The 25,842-nt window shown below is 38.7% G+C and overlaps 4 protein-coding genes across 21 annotated transcripts in view; all 4 read right to left on the reverse strand.

The window, feature by feature from the left end:
* Window positions 1-3,409: 3,409 nt before the first annotated feature.
* Window positions 3,410-5,665, reverse strand: LOC129752705 (uncharacterized). The gene has a single exon (XM_055748476.1). It carries the CDS (start codon window positions 5,663-5,665, stop codon window positions 3,410-3,412), a length of 2,256 nt encoding a protein of 751 aa, XP_055604451.1.
* A 315-nt stretch (window positions 5,666-5,980) lies between these two features.
* On the reverse strand, window positions 5,981-6,766 carry LOC129752706 (uncharacterized). Its single transcript, XM_055748477.1, has one exon. The coding sequence runs from the start codon at window positions 6,764-6,766 to the stop codon at window positions 5,981-5,983; it is 786 nt and encodes a 261-aa protein (XP_055604452.1).
* An 84-nt stretch (window positions 6,767-6,850) lies between these two features.
* On the reverse strand, window positions 6,851-7,804 carry LOC129752707 (uncharacterized). Its single transcript, XM_055748478.1, has one exon. The coding sequence runs from the start codon at window positions 7,802-7,804 to the stop codon at window positions 6,851-6,853; it is 954 nt and encodes a 317-aa protein (XP_055604453.1).
* Window positions 7,805-10,107: 2,303 nt separating this feature from the next.
* Window positions 10,108-25,842, reverse strand: part of LOC129751442 (PDZ and LIM domain protein Zasp) — a 261,468-nt gene continuing 245,733 nt past the window's right edge. For all 18 annotated transcript variants that reach the window (XM_055746946.1, XM_055746948.1, XM_055746950.1 and 15 more), the window contains one exon: window positions 10,108-11,576. In XM_055746946.1, the coding sequence (XP_055602921.1) occupies window positions 11,499-11,576 (78 nt within the window). In that variant the 3' untranslated portion in view covers window positions 10,108-11,498. The remainder of the gene's footprint in view (window positions 11,577-25,842) is intronic.

Here is a 25,842-nt window from a genome sequence, read left to right on the forward strand (position 1 = left end):
TGAATAGAGTCATTACATCATGTATTTGCGTCTATATTTTTTGAGTAAATTTTATCAAAATAAATTTGAATTATTTTTTGAAAGCTTAAAATATGATTTTAAATTAAGTGTGTATTTTAAAAAAAATTTAAAAAAAAGTCAAGTGTTTTTCTTCATGATTTTGATTTAAAAATTTTGACATTGGCGGATATTGGAAAAAAAATGTCCCGGATTTTCTCGACTCGGATACTTGCGGAATATCCGGAAAGCTTAGGTTAGAATAATTCAGGATTTAGTGGTTCCAAATTTGATAATAAAAATTAAAATTCGATGTCTGTGAAAAGAATTCGCATTATGAATCCAGTTTATTATTACTGAATTCTGTTTGGACCATCATTGTGGAAAAATCCTTATTCGAATCTCGGTTTTGGATTTCAAACTTCTATATGCGAAACTTATCATTTTGGAATATGAAAAGAAAATTTTAAAAATTACGAACCAATTTTAAGATTTGAGATTTTAAACTCTCTGGCAAAATTGGAGCTAAAGAAAGCTTCGAAATGGTGATCCAGAATTGGAAAATCTGACACTGTTTCATCAATCGCAATTTTCATTCAGGTTCATAAGTTGAATTTCGAATGAATAACTGAAGAACGAACTTACATTGAAAGGCGAAAATTCAGAATTCAAATAAGAGATTTTTGGATCAAATTCTGATCCTAATTTCGCTTTTTGGCTCATAATTAGTAAAAATTTTTATCTGGAACTAAGATTCAAAAATCATTTTTACATTCGGAATACAGATTTCGAATTCAGGTTCAAAAGGCAGTTCTCAGATTCGAAATCAAAATAAAAATTCAGATTCAGTTTGAATTTAAGTTTTATAATCAAGATTAGAATATAAATGTGAGATCTTCACTAAGGATTTAAATCACAAGCGATCGCAGTTTCATAATTGATGAATGTTGGTTAATCGCCGCGATATATTGTTGTTGAATTTAATCGACGTTTTTCGGCGAGTTTTAGAAATTAAAAACTGTTTTTTACCAGTTGTCCAGACGTTTCGAGCTACTTTGGCGTTCGCTCCTCTTCAGTGGACAAAATTACTGGCTTTCGTCCATACGAACGTTTACGTATCTAGGAAGTACTGGATAAGTCGCCTCGTACGACATGGACCAGTGTCCCAGTGGCAGTATTCTTTAGGCCACTGCCACACAGCGTAAAAAAGCGCCTTTGAGTATGCAATATACCTTCTAACAGTAATTAATATGCACAAAAGCAACTTTCTTAAATGTAACCTACACAAATAAATGGCGCACAGCAAATTTTTGTTTATTCGTGTCTTTGAAAGAAATCTTTTTAAAGTACAGAATTTTACCATGTTTAGTCTGTTTTGTCATTCATCCCATGACTTCTCACTTTTCTACATTTAAAGATTATTTTAAAATATTGGCAAATTGGTGGTGTTTGAATAATCCTAAATTTCTTGGTTTAAAACGTTTCACCTTTCTCTTTTGGAAAATTGATCGTAATGAACTCTTTTGGCGTTGCAGGATATGGTTACACTAAATTAAACTATCCTGAACATTTTAACACTCTACAATCAATATCACAGTCGATAGGATACTTATTCTAGTCTTGGTACAATCAGCGATTTTCAATAGATATTCAAATGAAATAAAAATCACTCTTTTTGCGACACAGTTCAACTATTTTCTCTCACTTTATATCATTTTTATGTCTTCCACAAAGTTGTAAGATTTTTCCTATAAGATCATGTTATTGACATATGGAGTTAAATGACGCTAAATATAAGAAAGTGATTTAACAGTGATTAGTATGATTTTGCCTTTGAATAAATCATTAAATGTTCAAAAATCTTCAAAAAAAAATAAAATGTTTCAAATTGAACGGAAGTACCTTTCGTTTCGTTGTTGGTTTTCCTCTCCTTTTAATTTTCTTTCAGGTTCGTCATCGTTTATACGAGGTAAGTTACAGGTAAGCAGTCTTCATTTTTTCCTTTTCAGCACCGGTAAGTTTATTGCACTTATTTTGTTTCTAACACATTTATTTCAACACTACATAAATTTATTTACTACTTTTACTATTTACTAAATTTAAACTATTTACAAGTACAAAACTTTAAGAAATTTCAACATTATTTTTGTCAACAATCGCACTGCTCTGCTCTGCTGGTTTGTTGATGTTTTTACTCCTCGGCTGCCACCGTCGGAAAAAGAGACCACGCGTTTTCCTACAGGGCCTTTTATACTGTAGGCCTGCAGAAAAGAGCGGAAATTGTTCTTTATTGTTTTCCTCGCAGCCCACTGCTGCTAACGCCTTTGGTCTGACAGCATGCCCCAGTGGGAAAACAATGAAAATTCACTGGGCTGCTTCGCTTTCCCAGGACCAGATAGCGCCACTTTATTCGTGCACGATTTTCTCAGTGTGCATCGAACATACTGGCCCCTTCAAAAATACCCATTTCTGACAGCATCCAATTGGTTAAAAACTCGGGCACCGATGATCTTTTCCTTCGTAGCGTGTCAAAGTTGTTTACTTTTGAGCCGGCTCTTCGGAAATTTCGTCTCGTCGGTCGAAAAGTGTGATGTTTTTAATCGTCTCGTCGGTCGCGGTTGTGAATTCGTTTCGTCGGTCGATGTCGGGCTTTGGATTTGTTTCGTCGGTCGCATTTGTGGATTCGTTTCGCCGGTCGGTGTCGTGTTTTCGATTCGTAGATACTGAAATGTTAAGACCAGTAGCACTTTCGGGATAAATACGCGTCTTTGGACAGAGACTCACCTGGCCCAGGTGAAAATGGGCCTTGGAAATTCAAAACGGTAGACCTGGACCAGTCGACGTCAACCTGCTTGCCTGCATGATGGGATTTCAGCTGACACAAAAGAAGCTCGAAGTACCGTTGCATCCCATACGAGCTCAGAAGCTCGGATCTTGGCTGCTATTTGGTTTTAATTTTCGGAGGATTGGAAAGTGCCTGATCCAAGCAGAATAAGGCCTTGAAAGTTAAGAACGATGGATTCGGGACATTCGACCTTACTGGAGTGTGGCTGGTTGGTGTGTTTGGTTACCGCAGGTTGGAAAGTGCTCTGGAAAATAGACCAGGTAGACCCCTTCGAGTGAATGGAAAGCTTTGGACAGGAACTCACCTGATCCAACAAATAACAGTGCCTTGTATAGTTTAAGAAAACTGGACCCGCCGGATGTGTTTAGTGTCGTTTTGGCCGTGTGATGACAATTTGTTTCTGTCGCTGATTGGTCAACGCCGGCAGTGTTTTTGATTCTCCTCCGGTGGTGATGCAATCGGCAACAGGAAACGAATTCTGCGTCGATGTGAAGTGTTGTGAAGATGATTGGAGCAGGAACGGAGAATGGTTGGTGTGATCGAGTAACAACAAATTTTGTCTGCTGCTTATTGGTCAGCGGCGGGCGGTTTTTCACTTTCCTCCGCTGATGATGCAATGGGCAAAAGGCAAACTTTCGCCACCGGACGGGTACAAGAGCCCTTTGGGGTCTGCAGAGTGACGACTCTCGTGATGCCATCAGTCCCTGGATGCAATTTTGTGATTCTGGCCGTCGGCCAGCGGATTGGTGGAGTTCCATCCTCCTTCAGAAGAACGAGCTGGTTTTCTCTTAGTATCACAGGTGAGTTATGCCACTTTGCTCTTTGTGCTAATGAGGACAAATATTCTAGGTGCCATCGACGCCAGATGTCCTGCAGCAGCTGCTGAGTTTGCTGCCACTTCCGCAGATAATTCGAAGGGATGTCATGCAAGTTCTCATCTGGAACGGATTTCAGGGACGTACCCACCAGAAAATGCCCTGGAGTAAGTGGCTCGAAATCCGTCGGATCATCGCTCAGTGGAGTAATCGGGCGGGAGTTGAGGCAGCACTCTATCTGGCACAATAATGTGTCCATATCGTCATAAGCCAGCGGTCTATCACGGACAACTCGGAGAAAATGTTTTTGCGCAGAGTTGATTGCGGATTCCCATAATCCGCCGAAGTGAGAAGCTCGTGGTGGATTAAAATGCCACCTGATATTGCAATCGGAGCACTCGATTGAAACTCCTTTAGAGTGCTCAGACGACCGAAGAAGTTTGCGCAATTCATTGCTGGCACCAAGAAAGTTTCTTCCGTTGTCGCTGTAGATGTCTGATGGTGGGCCTCGGCGGGACACGAAGCGACGAAGAGCCTGGATGAATTTGGCTGTCGTTAAGTCGAAAACGAGTTCGATATGGACAGCCTTCGTAGTAAAGCAGACGAACACCGCTACAAATGCCTTGATTGGGGCTGCTCGACGATGAGGAGGTTTGAGCAGGATCGGGCCCCAATAATCGACACCGGAAACCGAAAAGGGTCGGGCGGCAATTACGCGTTCCTTTGGTAGCTCTGCCATGAATTGTTCAACCAATTTAGGGCGAGCTCGGACGCAAATTATGCAGCGATGAACAATCGTTCTGGCCAGCTTTCTGGCCCCTGTGATCCAGTACCGCAATCGAAGGATTCCAAGTAGCAATTGAGGTGCTGCATGCAAATGCCTTTCATGAAAGCACTCCACCAGCAGGGCGGAGAACCGATGATTGTACGGAAGAAGAATTTGGTGCTTGGCGTCGTAATTTAGCGCTGATTTGTCGATTCGTCCTCCAACACGCATCAGGCGATCTGCATCCAGGAACGGAGTAAACCATCGGAGTTGGGACCTGATTGGAGCTGGCTTCGATGTTTGAAGAGCTGCTACGTGCTCGGAGAACTCTCGAGCTTGCACCAATCGTATGAGAGCATTTTCGGCATCGCGAATTTCCGTTGCTGAGAGGAACGATCTTTTTCTTGCTTCTGCGCTTCGAGACTTGCGTGACAACCTGAGGCAGAATGCTGTGACGCGCAGCATGGTTTGGTACTTCGAGAATCGGCCAACGAAGGAATCGATGAAGGAACTGTCTGCTGAGGCGGTTAGGCCGACCGGTTTGGATGTGCGGAATTCTAGATGGGTCTCGAAGGAGGTGCTTGATGGCGATGTTAGCTGCAAAAAGTCATCGGACCGAAGCCAATTTGGTCCATTCCACCACAGTTTACAGGAGATCAGCGTTTTTGCGTCGATTCCTCGAGACAAATGGTCAGCAGGGTTCTCTTGACCAGCAACAGGATTCCAGGAAGCGCCGACTGTTGCAAGCTGGATTTTTGAAACCCGATTGGCCACGAAAGTTGTCCAAACTGAGGGAGTTGCCTTCAGCCAGGCGAGCACCGTGGTTGAGTCGACCCAGAAAAAGGTTTCGAACTTCTTTCCGAAGGTTGAGGAGATTTTTTGATACAATTGGGCAGCCTCGAGAGCCTCACAAAGTTCCAGCCGGGGAATACTACGTTTTTTCAAAGGAGCGACTTTGGATTTGGCCGTGAGAAGGCCGACGGAAATAGAACCTGATGAGTCCTTTGATCGGAAGTAGGCACAGGCCCCGTAGGCGTTTTCTGAAGCGTCAGAAAACAGGTGTAGCTGGATGGATTCAAATTCGGGAAGCACGACGCATCGTGGGATTCGAAGCTGATCAAGGACAGGTAATTGCGCATAGTAGTTTTGCCAATACGTGGTCAGAGATGGTGGTAGTGGTTGATCCCATCCCCATGGCTTGCCGTCGTCGGAGTTCAGACTCCACAGAGTCTGCATAAACATTTTTGCAGTAACGATGACAGGGCCTACCAATCCCAACGGGTCGAACAGCTGGGCGACTTGTGATAAGGCCAACCTTTTGCAGAGAACCACGTCTCGAGAGTGTTCAGGTAACCGAATTTGGAACCGGAAGTGATCCGAAGCTGGTTCTCAGTGCAACCCCAAGGTTTTGATGGTCTGATCAGCTGCGAGCTCGACTGATGAATGAAGTGCACGTCGTTCGGAAGGAATGCCATCAAGAACGGATTCGATATTCGACGCAAATTTCCGAAATTCAAAACCTCCTCGACGGCACAATTGGTCAAGTTGATTCCGCACCTACGCCAGTTCTTCAGGAGTCCTTCCGCTGGTAACCAGGTCGTCTACGTACACATCTCTCTTCAGAATCGCCGCGCCCATAGGAAAATCCGCTTTTTCGTCGTCTGCCAATTGTTGTAGGGTTCTGGTGGCCAGGAATGGTGCACTAGCTGTGCCGTAGGTGACTGTTTTCAGCTCAAACGTGCTGACAGGCTCGTCCGGTGAACTTCGCCAAAGAATCCGCTGGAGAGGAGTGTCTCGTTCGTCGACCAGGATTTGACGGTACATTTTTTGGATGTCAGCGATGAGCAAAACGGGATTGATTCTGGTTCTCAGGATGATTGAACGAAGGTCGTCTTGGATGACTGCCCCAACCATGAGCACGTCGTTGAGCGATTTGCCAGATCCTGACTTGCACGAAGCATCGAAGACGACTCGCACCTTGGTAGTCGAGCTATCTTCACGAATCACCGCATGATGAGGAAGGTAATACTGCTGGGTAGGTGGAGTAGAAGTGTCTACTCGCTGCATGTGCCCTAAGGTGACGTATTCGGCCATGAAGTCGTGATACTGAGCCTGTAGATTAGTGTCCCGTTGCAAGCGAGACTCAACCATCCGGAATCGACGTTGTGCGATGCTGCGATTGTCGCCTACGCTGGAAACAGGTTCCTTGAACGGCAATCGAACGATGTATCGACCTTCTGGGGTGCGTTGAACGTTCTGCGAAAAGTGCTTTTCGCAGGCTGCTTCTTCCACCGACATACAAGGAGCTGAATCTGCCTCTCCGATGATCCAGAATCGTTGCATGAGGCGATAAATATCTGCGACAGTTGCAAGATTGGCGATAACGGAGCTTGTAGCAGTAGAGTTGGTAACTTTCCCAGAAACAACTCATCCCAGAACAGAATTCACAAGAACAGGCAGCGAAGAAGAGGAAGTGTCCAGTTGAACGTTGCTCACACTCTGCAAAACGGTGACCCTCCGCTGAAGAAAGCTGACCAGATCTGGGAAGGTAGCTGCCTCATGAGTCGACGAAAATTCTTCCCAATCCCTTCGTGTAGTGGGGTCAAGACGAATACTGAGCATACGAATCAGCAACACATCCCAAAACTCGGTTCTCTCTCCCAACTGCTTCAAGATGCGGACATTAGCTTCGAATCGTTCCACCAGAGAATGAAGATCACTTGCAGATTCATTTTTCAACGGAGCAAACTCAAAAAGGGAGTCGACATAGGTTTGTTTCAAACGTGCAGGATTTTGGAAGTGATCTATCAGCAAGTTCCACGCAACTGGGTAATTATTGGCGCTAATCGCAATCGTTTGTACCAGCTTTAACGCATCCCCCGCTAATGACGAACGCAAATAATAAAACTTCTGAATATTGGACAATTCAGTCGACGAATGCACCAACGAAATAAATAAGTCATGAAAATTCAACCAATTTTCGAGAGCGCCATTAAAAACAGGAAGTTTTACATCTGGGAGCCGAATTTGCGAAGAAGTAGGGAAATGCGCACTGGAGTGACAAGAGGTGGAGCTGGGCGATGTACTTTTATTAACGGACAGCAAAAAACCCTTCACTCGGTAGTAGTCCGTCTCGAACTGGGCCCGCTGCTTCAGCTGATGTTCCATCACCGCATTGTCGTCGACATCAGCGGCTTCAAGTTCGGCTTGCGTTTTGCCGAAGTCCGCCCACAACACGGCCAGGTTTTCCAGCCGAACGGGAACTTCCATCGACTGAGTTTCTTCGTCGAAGTTTTCAACGAAGACTTTGATCAGGTTGAACGACGTCTCGATACTTCGAAGTCGCATTCTGAGCGACTTGATACGCCGTTCCGTAGCCATCATGCACGTGCGTTAATCTGCAAGATAAATTCCCAGCGGAGCACAAAACGTAGCAAAATAGAGGTGGTTGGAATATTAATTACCTTCTCGAGGCAATTTCAATGCCTTGTATTATGAAAATTTGATTGCAGCTCACTCCACCAACGTCGAGATGAATAGGGTACTTTCCAGGATGTAGATTAGTTCCGGACGCTCGGAGTTCGACGGGCATCCGGTTCGAAGGACCATGAACGGAAGTACCTTTCGTTTCGTTGTTGGTTTTCCTCTCCTTTTAATTTTCTTTCAGGTTCGTCATCGATTATACGCAGGTAAGTTACAGGTAAGCAGTCTTCATTTTTTCCTTTTCAGCACCGGTAAGTTTATTGCACTTATTTTGTTTCTAACACATTTATTTCAACACTACATAAATTTATTTACTACTTTTACTATTTACTAAATTTAAACTATTTACAAGTACAAAACTTTAAGAAATTTCAACATTATTTTTGTCAACAATCGCACTGCTCTGCTCTGCTGGTTTGTTGATGTTTTTACTCCTCGGCTGCCACCGTCGGAAAAAGAGACCACGCGTTTTCCTACAGGGCCTTTTATACTGTAGGCCTGCAGAAAAGAGCGGAAATTGTTCTTTATTGTTTTCCTCGCAGCCCACTGCTGCTAACGCCTTTGGTCTGACAGCATGCCCCAGTGGGAAAACAATGAAAATTCACTGGGCTGCTTCGCTTTCCCAGGACCAGAAAGCGCCACTTTATTCGTGCACGATTTTCTCAGTGTGCATCGAACACAAATTTTAGCTCAAAAAAAGAGTGCAGCTTTTGAAAAGTGCAAAATTTGTGTTTGTTTTCATATACCTAATGTTTTCAACATAATGTTATAAAGTTATCAATATTTTTCGGACAATCATAAATTTTCTTGAAATATTTTTTTTTATAATTCCAGTCAGACTTCAATGCAAATAAAAAAATCACCATTTAAATTCCTTTCCATATGCTGGAATAAGATTTTTTTATTCGTTTATTTCAAAATTTCATCTATCCAAACGCTTATTATTACGATTTCAGCTAGTTTAATTTATCGTAGTATTTTTTACCCCTAAATGTATGTAGTACAGTTTAGGCTTTTTGTTTAAAAACTTTTTTCACAAAAAAATGTAAAATAAATATTGAATAAAACCAAAAATTATTGCAATGGGTACCTACTTTATGCGTTATGACATCACAATTGTATCAAAAACTATAAATTTTAAAAATTTTCATTTAATTTTTTTTTCTACAAAGTTATTTGCAACTTATCTACCCCTGTTTCATTTTTTTGTAAATTTCAAAATAACTGGTGAAATTTTTTTTTTCTGACTACGTAAATTTGATGTCCCATCAACCTTTAAACTTTTGATATCCAAGCGGTTTGATTATCTGTGATCATTAAGTTTTTGAAATCGCTTTTCCTATGAATAAATTTCAGTTGCCTCTCCTATATATTTTATTGCTAGACAAAAAAGGAAATTTGTGCTATGATTTTTTTATTCTAATGTATAATGGACTGGTACTTTATAGCCTGATTTTCTGCATGTATTTGAATTAAGAAACCTTCAAGCAAGTCGTTTGAAGAAGGCGATCGAACAGGAAATCGCTATTTTTTAGATGATTATATCGGAAATAATTTTCTATGATTTAAGTATTTGGTTGGTATGAGAGCCAAGCTTCATTATAATCTTTTGTGACCGTTAACTTCAATTAAGGATGTGAAAAATCATTCTAATGAAACATTCAATTCATGATTACAATTAAATACTTGTAACAAGTCGTCTAAAATATGGCTTTTGGATAAGAATCGCCCACAACAGGTTAAATTTGGCGATCGAAATTGCTTCGCTCAAGCCAAACTGACTAAAGCCGTTCAAATTTTACTCTTTTCTAATGTAGATTCTGGAAATTGAAACAGTTTTCTACTTTTTAGTTTTTAAACTGTTTTTATTGAAATACACGTTAAGGAATGAATCATCTGCACAGGATGAAAATCCCAGAAAAAAGAATGAAGAAGAATAATTGAAAAAACCTAACATAAATAACATTTTGTAGTTTTTCATTCTTATATGTTCTTTTAAGTCGACTACATGTTTTTCTACGCAGAAAGATTCACAATGTTAACTGCCTTATTTTGTTTTAAATAAAATCTCAACGCAGGCAGCTATCATCAAAGACAGAAGAAAAATGAAAAGAAGAGAATGATTTTTTTATCATTTCAATAGGAGTTCTTTCTCAGTGATTGGTTGCATGGATTTCGGATCAAATCAAACATTCTTACAGTTTTATTTAAAACGTTAAGATTTTATATTACGCATCTTTGATCTTAAATCTTATCTCATTTACACACTATTGATCTTGGTTTTGTTCGTATCAATCCAGTTGTCTAACTGTAACAGTTGTTCTCATGCTTCTATTCAATATTATCTGTATAAAGCGTTCTAGAATAAAGCAGCGATTTCTTGTTCCGTGTAGGGAATTTAGCTATGTAGGTTCGAAATCGAAAACCTAAATATTGTTTTCTTGCTTCCTCCTTCATCGTTCTGCTTCTGAGTTCTTTTTCATCACATAAATAAAAGTTAAAATAATAACAAATCTGTTTTTCTACACTTTTTTATCACACACATTTTTTGGACATAATTTCTATGATTTCAACATTCAACGGATGGTCCGAATAAGTCAGAGTTTCTCAAATTTGGTTTTAAAACATACAAATTTATATTATTGGTTTTATCCTTTCAAGTGAATAAACTTTAAAAGCTGCCGTTTTGTTCTTGATCGTAAAGGTATTACAAACTTGTATACATTTCTTTGAATTTAAAGAAAAATCAGTTTCTATGCTTTGCTTCTCCTTATCAAAAACTTTCTGCTATAAAGCTCAAGCTGTTGAAATTATAGCACAAGGGAAAATTTCAAACCCCTTTTGAAATGTTTCTCCCGTGAAGTTGTCTTGAAATATTTCGCACAGCTTTGAATATTCAGCGGGGAAACTTTATTTTGCTGACCTAACGATATTCGTAAACGATAAAAACGAAAACTTGATGACACGTTTCCAAAGCTTACACATTATCCTCTCTTTCTTTTTCAACCCTGTACAATGTTGTTGGTTTTGCTGATGTTTTTATGGCTACATACACACAAATTTCGTTGCATTAGAGCATTGCTATTTCTTACGAAAGTACTAGGAAGCATTTGTTTAGTTAGATGAAAATGATTCCATATGATTATTCTAAATTGATTCTTCAATTCACTCCTGTTTGATGACCGATTTAGTGCCGCTGATTAGTACAAACGATTCAACGATTTTATTAGTGAGCTTTTGTTTTCGGTAAACGATTTTTGGCTTCAAACGTGTGAACTCAAAATTATTTTAGACCAAACATTTTCTTCGACATTGAAATAACACTGTGATTTGGGCTTCAAATTTCAGACACTTTTTCTACCTATGCTGAAAAAAGGTGTTGATTTTAAGGAGCGAATATAGAAAAAAAACTAAAACAGATGAGCTAAGTTATGTGCAACAGATGATTGAAGAAAATAAAAATTCATAAATAGAATAAAAATAGATAACCCTTTTTTGTATTGCATATCAACGCTTGGTTGGCCGCTCCGAAAGTGGACTTCTTCTTAGCCTATGTACAATTTGGACCGACCCTAGTGGTTAGCGGCACTTATTAGCGGGCGTGGTTTTTGCAGAAAGGACGACCACCCTTGGCGAAAAAGCTCTGGCCTTCGAGGTTCTTTTTGCAGCTCTGAAACGACAATAAATGGGAAATTTGAGTTCAATGAGTAAATTCATAAACCTTAAAAACAAAAAAAACATTTCAATTTAATTCGTCTCCATTAAGTTCGTTATGGTTCAACCACTCTTTTATAATGTTAAGTGATGATGGAAAACGCCTGAATTTATACTAACTTTTTTTTTTAACTCGTTTAGTTAGTTAAGAATCGGTTAGTTTTTGTTAATTTCACGTACAAATGAAAATATCATTTCCATTTTTTTTTGTTTTCCGCTGGTAAAAATAACCTGAATGGGAACATTTTGTGAACAATATAAAGTCTGCTTCATTTAATATTGGAACACAAACAATTGCGTGTAGTTCAGTCATTTATTAACGAATTCATAATTTGTTTTTCATACAAATGTAGCATTTTCTTTACTCTTTCATAAAAAAAAATTAAAAAAATTATTCATTGCTGTTTCGAAGAAATTCTCGTACTTTTCCCGTAATACGGCACATTAGGCGGCGCACACCCTTTTCGTCCACCGTTTTGGCGATTTGATTTCACCAGTTCTTCATTTGAGTCATGTTCCTAACAAGTTTTCCCTTTGCCTTAAGCCTCCGCTTCGTGATTGCCCAGTATTTCTCTATCGGCCGGAACTGGGGGCAGTTTGGGGGGTTGAGGTCCTTCGGTATTGCGCTGACCCCGTTCGTTGCGTACCATTCCATAACCGTTTTGCTGTAATGGCAGCTTGCGAGGTCCGGCCAAAACATTACTGGACGGTCGTGGGCACGAATAAACGGCAGAATCCGTTTCTGTAGGCACTCTTTTTTGTAGACTTCTGATGTCATTGTCTTGTCAGTGAGAAAGACTTTGGTTTTCTGTCCACAACTGCATATCCCCTGCCAAATCATGTACTTGCGGGCGAATTTATCCGCAAACACGAACTTAAATTTTCCAGGTACATCCCCCCGAGCCGTCGCCAAATATAATTTTTGACCTGGGATTTGCCCAAAGTCCGCCTTCACGTAGGTCTCATCGTCCATCAGAATACATCCGTCGAACTTGGTCAGCACATGGTCGTACAGCTTTCGAGCACGGATTCTGGCCACATTGTTCTGCTTCAGCGTCCGATTTGGCTGTTGCTGGCTCGGAATGACCTTATTCCTTCCCGGAGACGAATTCGTCGCACCGTACTGTGAGCGGCCTGGAACTTATTGGCCAAATCGCGGTCTGAAAGATTGGGATTCCTCTTGACGGCCTTGATGACTTTCCCACGCAGTTTCCGGTCGACAGTTCCACTCCGACGCTTCGAATGCGGCTTCCGAGCCGTCGTCAATGTTTCCTTGTACTGCTTGATAACACGCCATACGGTATTTCTGGGCATTTTAAGCTGTTTAGCTAGCTTCGATGCCGACAACAATGGATTTTCAAGAAAAATTTGCACAATTTGATCTCTCCGTTCGGCTTCCATGGCGGTTGTTTACAAAATGCTATCGTTTGGTGTTATGACATAAATACATGGTGAAAGGTAATGAATTTCCCGACACGTGGGTGAAAAAAGTTTCCAAATCCGTCCACTAGGAGCGCCACAATGAGCAAAAGAATTTGTTCCAATATTAAATGAAGCAGACTTTATTAGAAGATCAAACAAGAAACAAACAAGACCTGGAAAAAGTCTACAAATTTTGAGTGTGAGATTTGAAGGAAAAGCTTAAAATTTAATGGTATTTCAATATAATTGCTTCATGTCATCTTATCTTTTTCGAAAAAATAGCAACTCGTAGTCTTTCGGATTTTCTGACAGCGTATTAATTGAAGTTTATATACTCCAAAAGTCAGAACTATACATTAGTCCATAGAAAAACTAGAAGCATTTTCGTGAGACGAAAAAAATTGTGATATTTTTTAAGTTAAGTTAAGTTTTAAGTTAAGTTAAGTTTTAAGTTAAGTTTTAAGTTAAGTTAAGAAGAGTTGATCCTTCCCGATCAGGAGGAAAAAACTAAATTATATCAAGATGAGATATTTTGATACTAATTTTTTTCCTATCTAAATGAGTTAGTATTCAGTACTCGTAGGATGTTAAAATATCTCATATTATATCAAAAAATCTATGCGATCATAGCTAAATTATATCAATTTTAGATATGCTCCTTTCAAGATTATATCTCGTTCAGATAGCATAGTTTGATATTGGACTGAACAAAACCTATCAAAATTATAACTTATCAAGATATGAGTGCTTCGAGAAAAATTTCTAGTGGAATGTCAATAATCCATATTATTTGCTAAAACCATGTTCCATTTTTGGTTTCCCAAAAATTGGATCCAATTTTAAGGATCTGTTGAGCGAAACTCATTAATGTACGGGTTGGGCCGTTGACTTCGATGTCCGTGTTTCAGAAAAAGTTGTACATATATCAAAATAAGATATAATCATTTCATTTTGGGACAACCCGAAAAAATTCTTTCCCGATCAGGAGGGAAAAACTAAATTATATCAAGATGAGATATTTTGATACTAATTTTTTTCCTATCTAAATGAGTTATTATTCAGTACTCGTAGGATGTTAAAATATCTCAAATTATATCAAAAAATCTATACGATCATAGCTAAATTATATCAATTTTAGATATGCTCCTTTCAAGATTCTATCTTGTTCAGATAGCATAATTTGATATTGGGCAGAACAAAACCTATCAAAATTATAACTTATCTAGATATGAGTGCTTCGAGAAAAATTACTAGTGGAATGTCAATAAACCATATTTTTTGCTAAAACCATGTTCCATTTTTGGTTTCCCAAAAATTGGATCCAATTTTAAGGATCTGTTGAGCGAAACTCATTGATGTACGGTTTGGGCCGTTGACTTCGATGTCCGTGTTTCAGAAAAAGTTGTACTTATATCAAAATAAGATTTAATCATTTTATTTTGGGACAACCCGAAAAAAATCTTTATCATTGAAAATTATCTCAACCCCATTCAAGTCTGTCAATCAGAATAAGATATAATTGAGATTAGAAAAACTTAAAATCTAAATTTTTCAGTACTTAATTATAACTGAATCAGATGTAAATATCTTGGTGAGATACATTTGAGTTATTATTTTGATATGCTCTCCTGATCGGGTTTACTGAAGGAGACTTGATCCTTTATTCAAGAATCTCAAACCCTTAGCAAAAATTAAGCAAAATCCAAAGATCCAATTGACTATTTTGACATATTACTATTCACAGTGTTCGGCACAAAAGCGCTAATCCGCTATTCGCTAGTTATTCCGCTAACTTTTCATTAGCGGTTTAATTTTGCCGCTAAGTTTTGATTGATCTAGCGAATTAAAAAGTTCCGCTATTATTTGGTTCCGCTAATTGAAGACCGCTAACTCCCATATATTTGTATCAATCTCTCGAATTACTAGTGACAGAAACTATTTGTCATTAACCAAGTTAAGGTGACATTGGGCATAATTCTGATTGCTCAATTGGATCAATGGGAGGAATGCGTACTCGAGTTAGAGAAATGACGTATTTAGTGTAATTTTTCTCTCTTGTAGCACTTTTTTTTCGCAAAACTGACGGAAGAAGATAAAAGTAAAAGGTGTTAAACAATATTTTAACATCTCTTCATCAACATTTGTTTTCAAATGGTTGAGATATTTACTTTTCATATTCAGTTTTTTAGAGATTCAGTTCATATACAAATAAGATAAAATTACCATAGTAGCCTTCGTTTTAAGTTAAAATTGAAATTGTATACATGTTTACGTTTGACAATGCTCCTGCAAGTTTGAAAAGGGGGAGAACAGTTTAAAGATTTTAAATGATGCTAATGTAAAATAATGCAAAAATAATAAAATGGAATGAATTGCACAAGAGATTGTTTGCAACGAAATTGCATACTATCAACTTTGCACAAAACCGATAAATCGAGTAAATTTTTAACAAAAATTTAAATTAAAAAAAAAAATAGATATCTCCCATCTTCCACATTCTGTTCTTTTGCTCTTGTGATTGTTCGAAAATTCTTTGTCGAAGTTGTCGAAATTCTCATCTTTGACAGTTTTTGTTTTGCTCATATAATTGTATGAAAATTTGATCAATTTATCTGATTTCAAATTAAATAATTGAAACATTATTTACTCCCCCTTGAGGAGTTGGTAAGATCGAAGGGGGGAGGAGCGTGACAAAAGAAGAATTTGATATTTGTCCCGGCCTTCATGCTGGTCAACAGTTAGCGATTAGCGCTTTAAGCTTAAAGCGATAATTTTTTTGGCACATTTAGCGTATTCAATTAGCGATCGCTAACTTTGAATGAGTTAGCGATCTCATTAGCGGCGCTATTTTTTCAGTTAGCGATGCCGAACACTGACTATTCATTTCACAGTTCATAAGAGTCAGACAAAGAGAATTCTTAAAGTTTGTCTTCTACACTAAGTCATTGCATACTTAAAGGCGCAATTTTATAATTTTTAGATGAAGCAGTTTTTGTGTCCTTTTCTTCAGGTAATTACTGGATAAATATTAGTTATTGAACCAATATTAGTAATTTTGTACTAAGCAAAGAACACGATCCAATCAAAAAAATATACATCTTTTTGGACTCTAGGGATCAATTGAACCCTTAACATTCATTATGGAAAACTTTTTCAAAAAAAAGGTTGGTAGTTTGCTATTGCTTGGAAAATATGGCATATAAAATTCATGCTCTAAGTTAGAGTCTCTAACGATTGATATATTATTGGTGAGATAGTTTTTTAAAAGTTTTTAATTCGCATAGAAAATTTAGAAAATCGAGCATAAGATGTACAATGTTTACATTTTTCGATGCTAGTATGACGGATTGGCTTAATGATATCACATAGAAGCTTTATATTGCTTTTATTATCTCATACAAACAATGTTGGTGTAAAAATATTTTTCGGACAATCGCCAGTTTTTTTTTTAAAATAAATATTTTTATAATTCAGTTACCAGTCTGGGCTTAAATGCATCAAAATGCAAATCAAAGATTCGCCTTTTAAATCTCGGTTCCATATGCTGGAATATGATTGTTTTGCATCACGCGTTTGTAAATTTCAAAGTTCCATTCATCGAAACATTAATTTTTAAGATTTCTGCTAGTAGAATTTTTCGAAGTATTTTTTACTTCTGAATGTATACAGCATCTTTATTTTTTTTATTTAAAAACATTTTTGACAGAAAAATGTTAAATTTAATTCGAACAAAAACAAAATTACTGCTATTGGTGCGTCGAGCTTCATAGGACGCTCAAAAATAATTTACCGAAAATGCTAATGATTGAAACAAATTTAAGGTAAATTGTTGTAAAGATCCTGCGGAAAAGTTCGGTTTTGTAGATGAGTAGTACAGGGGGACGTAAAGTGTAGTCTCTGACAAAATCACCTAGCGTTTTCGTAAGCCTCAGAAAACCAATGGCTTCTCTTTGCCGGAGTGGTTTAACAAAAGCTCAGTGGAGAAACCGGCATATGAATCGAGAAAAGGAATCACTATTTTTGCGCCCTACAATTTTATTTTGAATGCTCATAAACTAAGGTTGCCAGAATTTTTTCAGCACGTATTCGGGCCGGACAATTTTTTATAAAAAAAATCAAGCAAAATCCGGGCATTTCATTTCAAAACCGTGACCAAAAATCATGGCAATATCCAGGCAAATTTTGTCAAAACCCAGAAATAACTTAACAAAAATTAAAATAAAAGAATTGAAAATAATAATTTTTTCATCAAAATTCAAAAACAAATTTGAAATCGTATATGAGCCTTCGAAAAATCCTTTCATGATTATTTTTCGCAAAATCTGTTCAAAAATTTTTGTTTTGTTGGCTAAATAATAAAAAACAAATTATATCACAATCTATTTTTTTTGTATTATTTGAAAAATAAAGTGAAAAAATCCGGACACTTTTCAATGCAATCCGGGCAACCGGGCCGGGCCGGACTGTTCTGAAATTTTGTATCAAATATCCGGGCAAACCCGGATAAAACCGGACAATCTGGCAACCTTATTATAAACTTTGCTATCCAGAAGACAAGTACGATTATTTTTATTTCTTTATACAGATATCAGCTTGAACCAGTTTATTGTTGAAATATTGGTTTGGGGAATAACCTCAGAGCGTTTTTACATTTTGTTCTATTCACAGCGCATGGTTTTTTTACATCGTAAAAACATTCATTCGATACCGTCAAACGGGGCATCATGCAACAGCGGGGTTCGATGCAACACTTATATAACACTACATTGAATCAGTTTTTAATATAATGTATTGTAATAAAGTTATCTTTTAATGATAACAAAATGATGATGACATAATTTCTCGCATCTTAAGCTAGTTGTCTTAAGTTTTTTATTTTTATGTAAAATTTGAAAAATCGAGCAATAAATGTACAAATTTTAACATGTTTTGAAGTCGAAAAAAAATATTACCCAGTATGACGGATCGGCTTGATAAAATTGCCTACAAACTTTTTACAGGTTTCCTCATGTTATATCAACATTGTTGGTGTAAAAATATTTTTCGAACAATCACCCATTTTTTTTAAATGAATATTTTTAAAATTCAGTTAGGTGTCTGGGGTTAAATGCAACAAAATACAAAGAGTCACCTTGTAAATCTCGTTTCCATGTGTTGGAATATGAATGTTTTGCATCACGCGTTTGTAAACATTTAAATTTCATTTAGTGGTATGAATAAGGTTTAGCAATTGCTTCGGTAGCTTTTACTTAGCTCGAAATCAATCAAAGCAAAAGTCAAAAGCATTTGCTTAGTTTGGTATGAATAAACATTTGCTTAGCGGATGTGTACTAAAGTCTTAGAACATAGCTTTTGCTTCGAAAAATAGAGCTATCCAACCAGCAGAATCTGAAGTTTTCTAAAGTAAAATGAAAGAAGACGATCGGAAAATTGAAAAGTACGGCTAAAGTAGCCTTGAAGTCGACGAAGCGGGTGGTACTGGTGGGTGTAAGAACGACCGGAATTCTTTTGTTAATGCGTGCTCGTATGTTGATGTTTAAAGGAAAATGAATACATATTCGAATATTGTCAAACAAAAAATGGCCTAACTTTAATATTTATCATAAGCTCTCCCACATGTATTTGGATCGGGATAATCCGATGTATAAAAAAAATAGGCAATAGGCGCGCATTTTAATTTAGATTTTTTTTTTAAATCTTAGGATTATAAAAAATTATATAAAAATGAGAGATCTGTATAATGTTTTAAATTATTACAATTTATTTCTTACTTTGAGCCAATTGGGACTTCTTCTACTATAGCCGGATTTTTTTTTAATTTAAAATATTTACTAATTGATTTGTTTATAGTCATCTTAGACGAATTTATACAAGATTTTATACAACGACAGGAATATGAAAAAAGTTGGGTTATCACTTCGACTTTTCTTTATCCATGTTGAAAATACCTTTTTGAATTGTTTTGAAGTGAAATATTGCTAATTTGATAAGTTCATGACGTTATAAAAGAATTTTTTATTGGAAAAGTCTGCTACCGAGCATGCTTAGAAAATAAAGCAATTGTTATGAGATTTGTCGAGCAATTGCTTCAGGTTTGAGCTTTATTCATACCAAACTAGCTTGTTCTAAAAGTAAAAGCTCCTGACTGAGAAAACAGCTGTCAAAAAAACTTTATTCATAACAACCGAAGCAATTGCTTTAAGCGACTGCTCGACTGCTCGATTCAGTTTAGCAAAAGCAATTACTAAGTTTTTTTCATACCACCCATTCATCCAAACATTTATTTTTATGATTTCAGCTTGCAGAATTATTATGTAGTCCCTAAATGTAGTATTATGTAGTCCCTAAATGTATGCAGCATCCTTATTTTCAGAAAAAATGTGAAAATTTGTTATTACAGACCCAAAAACTACTGCAATTGGTGTTGTCATGCGTAATGGTCTTTAAGGCATCGCAAATATATTAAAAACTATGAATTTTCGTACGTGTTCATAAGATTTTTCATTAAAAACAAAGTTTGTTGCAAGTTACCCCATTTTCTAAGGAGGGTGAAAATCGCATGTTTTTTGAAAAATAAAAATAACTGAAGAAACCAATAATTTTTTGAACTACGCCAATTTGATGCCCCAGCATCCTTAAAACTTTTGATGCATAAAGGATACGATTGACTGTGAACATAAGTTTTTTAGAAGCCATTGAAGTTGAAAATTGTTGCATGTTGCCCCAGTTGACGGTAAGTTTTAATCTGCTCTTCAAAACTATGCTTGTTGGATTATAAAAATAGTGAATTTTTTTTATTATTTCATCAAAATCAAGAAGCGACCCAGTCCATTTGCGCAAAAATGCAACAATGAGCAGTTGTCGAAAACAGTAATTATTGCCACCTGGGTTTCCAATTTTTAAGCCTCTAAACTTACGAAAAAATGACCATTCTTTAAATCCAACTAGCACAGTTTTGTGAAGAAGATAAAAATTTATGGATTGAATGTTTCGCATTGCAAAAAAACCATTCGCTGTGAACACAAAAAAAAATGTAAAAACTCTTTGAACTTATTCCACTAACAGACACTAACAAAAATCCTGACTACTATCCAACAGGTTTTGAAATAAGCCCGTTATTAGTCTGAACTCATTGCAAAATCTAGTCGATCAAACTATTGAGAGACTTATTCTCTTCTCAACAGATCAACGAATTTAGACAACATATCCAAATTGACAGTCATCAATAAGTGGGCATGCAGTGGAAGCTCGAACTTTCGAGGTTGATATAAGATATTCAAGATATAAGCTCTTGTGCTAACGCAAAATGGAGAGGGTTAAATTTAAGTTGAGATTGACTGCGGCCATCTTGCTTAATTTTTAGAACCATTCCGTAAAAACACATAGATATGGAACTTATTTTCACACTGGCTGAAATCATGTATTATCAAGGAATTATCAAGCACTCTAGAATGGATAGAAAAAAAAATGGAATTTTGAAACTAAAAAAGGGACAGATATTTTGAATAATTTTTTTTTTTTTTTGTTTCGATTATAGTCGTTTTACCATCTTTATGGCATTCGCGACTTTATCAACGTTGCAGTTGGCGGATCGTTATTGAAAAACTATCCGGTACAACTGTGTTCGATGTTTACTCTTGGGCTCGAACTCGCGGACATTGGCTCAGGAGACAACAGACTTGCCAACTGAGCTATATCACAAGCCCCATTTTGAATAATGATAGATCTTAGATGGTCGGGATTCGATTAGGCCAAGCTAAACACCAATTTAAAAAAAAAAGAGTTACCAGCAGATGCGAAACGTGATAAACTACTTGTCCAATAAAAATCAGAACATTTTACCCATTTTTTTTTATTTTATTTGAAAATTTCAATGTTGCAGATCGTGAAAATTGGAAAAATGCGTTGCGCCCAAGTGAACTGAGAGCCACCTTAGAAGAAAAGATGAAAAGTATGTTTTGGTCATGAAACCTGATTTAAGGCGGAATAATCTTATGGGTGTTGGTTTTTTTTTTTATTCAAAACAGTTCTTCGGCTCTTCAAGAATTAATAGGTTTGATAAATTAATTGATAACAAACTTTCCCGTGGCCAAAACCTTCATGTTGTATTTAAAGCATTTGTTAAAATCTCGTTCAGCCAGACTGAACCGAACCCCTTGAATTTTGTTTTCCAATTTACTTATGGAATGTTAGGATTTTTAACATTTACCGATAAAAGATGCTTTATTTTATTGCGTTCTGTCGTTCAGAACACAACCGGTAAGTAAAAATCAAAGAAATTCCGCTTTTCAAAATTACAAAATTTATAGGGCTTGATTCACTTTGGCTCAACGAAAAAATAAACATTTTTCAAGCATCATCCATACTCGTTGGCTGGTAAACGGTGGATAATGTGCAACACGAGACCCCATAGTGGTCATATCACCTCTTATTCACAACTCCTATCTCTACCTCCCCGCGGTGCCGGCTGGGGTGCGAGTAACCTAAGCGGAGATCGGGTACCCAACCCCGGTGGATGCTTTGGTCGCATGCAGACTGAGAAGGTGGCCGCACGCGTCTGTTCCCCAGGTCAGGGGCGGCGTGCAACAACAACCGAGCGTCTGTTCTCCAGGTCAGGGGCGGCTCAAACAGCGTCTGTCTTGCAGCAAGCGGCTGAATTTATGAAATGCGGCTCCCGCCAGCTAAGTCCAAGATGGCAGCCCCATCGCGGGATAGGGACTTTAGGCTAACAACCTACTGCTCCTGACACCTTATATTGTTACAGAAACTGAGAGAAGAAATAACCGAATTGGAACTTTGGCAACGACTTTTAGCATGAAAACACGGACTAGAATTGGAACTTGGAATGTTTTGACCCTTGCCCAGCCAGGAAAGCTGGCTCAACTTGCTAGAGAAGCTAGCCGCCTCAAGCTAGAGATATTGGGACTGAGCGAAGTCCGTTGGCCTAACACTGGAGAACACAAGACACAGTCCGGGCAAGTACTGCTTTACTCTGGCATACGAGGAGAACATGCTACTCGGGAACGAGGAGTTGGTTTCCTGTTAAGCCCGCAGGCCCATGCGGCCCTCATAAGATGGGAACCGATAAACGAAAGAATAATCGTAGCCAGATTCAGAACACGGGTTAGAAACCTTACGATGGTCCAGTGTTATGCGCCAACTGACGTTGCCGATTTGCAGGAGAAAGAGCAGTTTTACAGTCAATTGAACAGCGTGGTTGAGAGAATTCCGAAGGGTGACATTCAAATCCACTTAGGCGACTTCAACGCAAAGATTGGCTCCGATAATCAGGACTTTGAGCGCATCATGGGGCGCCATGGTCTAGGACAGATGAGCGAAAACGGAGAGCTGTTTGTAGAATTTTGTGGCAACAACAACATGGTGATCGGTGGATCGCTCTTCCCCCATCGACCAGCACATAAGGTCACTTGGGTATCCCGAGATGGCCGAACAGAAAATCAAATTGACCACATCTGCATCAGTCGAAAATGGAGAAGGAGCCTTCTTGATGTCCGCAACAAACGAAGCGCAGACATTGCATCTGACCATCACCTCGTCCTTGGCGAGATACGACTGAGAGTTGCGCGTGTCAAACGGCGCGAGGAGAAAGTCGGGTGTCGATACGACGTCCGCCGGTTGGAGAATCCAGAGGTGAAAAGGGCATACGTTGAACAGCTAGAATCCCGAGCCTCGGAGCTGCCGACAAACGGAACAGTCGAAGAACAGTGGTGTGGAATCAAGAATGCCTTTATCACGACGAGCCATGGTACTCTCGGTAAAGTTTGTGGAAGACGAAGTGAATGGATGTCGGATGAAACCTGGAGGATGATCGATGATCGGAGAAAGGCGAAAGTCGGAATTGAGCAGGCATGTACCGGGTCAGCCAAAGCAGCCGCCCGCTTACGATATGCGGAGCTGGAAAAGGCAGTTAAACGAGCTTGTAGACGAGACAAGAGAGCCTGGACAAACTCCCTAGCCGAAGAGGGAGAAAGAGCCGCCGCCATTGGAGATATCCGATTATTATATGATATTTCTCGACGCCTTGGTGGTGCAAGGACTAATGCAAGAATGCCGCTGAAAAACCGAGCAGGTCAGCTGCTGACAGATCGAACAGAACAGCTCAAGCGTTGGACTGAGCATTTTGATCAACTTTTCCGAGTTACAAATAGCAATGGCCAACAGAACCCGCAGCTCGAGGCGCCCACAGTAAGTCGCATTAATGGCGTCAACTCGGAAGCGCCCTCGCTGCCTGAAATAGAAGCGGCAATCAAGGACATGAAATCCAACAAAGCGCCTGGAATCGATTGCATTCCTGCTGAAATGCTCAAAGCCGACCCTGCCTTGTCAGCACAAATGTTGCACCGTCTTTTCGCTGACATTTGGGATACTGCAACATTCCCGGCCGACTGGATGCAGGGTATCCTCGTGAAGGTCCCAAAGAAAGGAGACCTAACAGAGTGCGGTAACTGGCGTGGCATAACTTTGATCTGTACAACCCTTAAAGTACTCTGCAAAGTGATCCTGAACAGGATCCAGGAGAAAATCGACGCTACACTCCGACGGCAACAAGCTGGATTCCGATCCGGACGATCATGTGTAGACCACATCACAACGCTACGAATAATACTGGAACAAATCAACGAATTCCAGGACTCTCTTCTGCTGGTGTTCGTTGATTTCGAAAAAGCATTTGACCGACTGAACCACGAAAACATCTGGGCTGCTCTTAGACGACGAGGGGTCCCAGAGAAACTAGTCCATCTCATCGAAGCACAATACGAGGCATTTTCGTGCAAGGTCTTACACGACGGTGTCTTGTCCGAACCAATCCCGGTAACTGCTGGAGTGAGACAAGGATGTATTTTGTCACCGCTGCTTTTTCTCATCGTAATGGATGAGATCTTGACTGGATCGATTGACTGTAGACCAAATCGAGGATTGCCGTGGAATCCTTCAACCATGGAGCAACTGAACGACCTTGACCTGGCAGACGATATTATTTTGCTCGCCCAAACACAACAAGACATGCAGAGCAAACTCGACGACCTCACCGAAAGCTCCAAGGCAGCAGGTCTCAAAATCAATGTCGGAAAGACCAAGTCGATGGAAATCAATACAGAAAATCGTTCCAATTTCGTGGTAGCTGGACAACAGGTTGAGACAGTGGAGTGCTTCCAGTATCTTGGTAGCCAGATTACGCCTGATGGTGGTACCAAGAAGGACATCGAAACCCGGATCAGAAAAGCCCGATTTGCGTTTGCGAGTCTCCGAAACATCTGGCGGTCACGCCAGATCTCTCTACGAACTAAGATCCGAATCTTCAACTCAAACGTCAAATCCGTATTGCTGTATGGGTGTGAAACTTGGTGCACATATGCGGTGACGACGCGAAAACTGCAAGTTTTTGTGAATCGCTGCCTGCGGAACATCATCCGCGCTTGGTGGCCTGGCAACTGGATCTCAAACGTTGAACTTCATCGCCGGTGTCATCAAAAGGCACTAGAAATCGAGATTCGGGAACGTAAGTGGAGATGGATTGGGCACACGCTGCGAAGAGATGAAAACGAGATTTGCAGAGAGGCGCTTGACTGGAATCCAGATGGGCATCGAAGAAGAGGCAGGCCCAAAAGCTCGTGGCGGCGAAGTCTAGCCGCTGAAATCCGCACAGTTGACGAGAACCTTGGCTGGCAGCAAGTGAAGACGCTGGCTCCGGATCGCCAGCAGTGGAGATCTTTTATCTCAGCCCTATGCGCCGGTTAATCGGCGCTGGACCCTTAGGTAGGTAGGTATCCATACTCGTTGGGTGCTGCTCGTAAAGCGCCTTTAAGTAGGCTCCTACGTTTAGAACAAATTGCCCAAGTGTAATGGTAGAGCATGGCAATTTTTTTTAAATATTTTTTTTCGACCAGAGTAAAACGGGTGCAAACATATTGTTTTCAAAATTCAGTTTTCTGCTTATTTGGTGAGGAAAAAAATGTACAAGACGCACCAGCGCACAGCGGTTCAAAAACAAAAAAAGTTGGTAAAATAATAAAAATCTTTCTTTGTTCAAGATTGTATGCGGAAAGTTGAAAACAAATTGAAGTAAATTTTTTTCTTCAAAGTTTGCTACTTTTCCTATAATTGCAAAAACGGGGTTTGAGCTGATACGGGAAATTTGAATATTTTTCGATAACATATTAATATTTTGGTTAAAATGAAGAATAGCCTACGAAATTCCTCTAGGTCAGTGGTATGAATATTAAAAATGATGTTTTACGGTGAATTGCTTGGTTTTCTCTGAATAAATACTTTTAAATTTTCATTTTTGAACCATACAGCGTTTCACTCAATGCTATCGTATTCAAAATATAGCAAAAACTAGCTGCTGATTTTAAGATATTTTTTTGTGGAATAGATTATAATTTATAATTTCGGTCTGGACATTTATAAAATTTTAAAGCTATAGTTGCCTTTTTTAATCGTTTGTAGTAAAAATAAAAAATCCTATTTTAAATTTTTGTGTTTCAGCTGTCGTTCTTGTTTCATGGAAGGGTTATAAAGAGTCCTAGAAAAAATCTAACTACATCAAAACTTTCCTTGGAAATTGAAGATTCGAATCCTACATTACAAATTTGGTTGTCGCTGATTTGAAAAATGGACTTTTTCTAGCTTTTTTTTCAGCAATTCCATTTCACCCTTATTTGAATTTTCTGGAAGATTTAATGTGCAAAAATTTCTTCTTCCATACAAATGTCCATACAAAATTGAAATGCGTTGCGCTAAAAGAAACAATCAAATCATCTGAAACATATGGGAGC

This window comes from Uranotaenia lowii, chromosome 3 (genome assembly GCF_029784155.1).
Source record: "Uranotaenia lowii strain MFRU-FL chromosome 3, ASM2978415v1, whole genome shotgun sequence".
Classification (NCBI taxonomy): Eukaryota; Metazoa; Arthropoda; class Insecta; order Diptera; family Culicidae; genus Uranotaenia; species Uranotaenia lowii.

Excerpts from the sequence above, each read along its gene's own strand:
- LOC129752707 (XM_055748478.1), bottom strand. The coding sequence starts at position 7,804 with ATGGCTACGGAACGGCGTATCAAGTCGCTCAGAATGCGACTTCGAAGT.
- LOC129752705 (XM_055748476.1), bottom strand. The coding sequence starts at position 5,665 with ATGTTTATGCAGACTCTGTGGAGTCTGAACTCCGACGACGGCAAGCCA.
- LOC129752706 (XM_055748477.1), bottom strand. The coding sequence starts at position 6,766 with ATGCAACGATTCTGGATCATCGGAGAGGCAGATTCAGCTCCTTGTATG.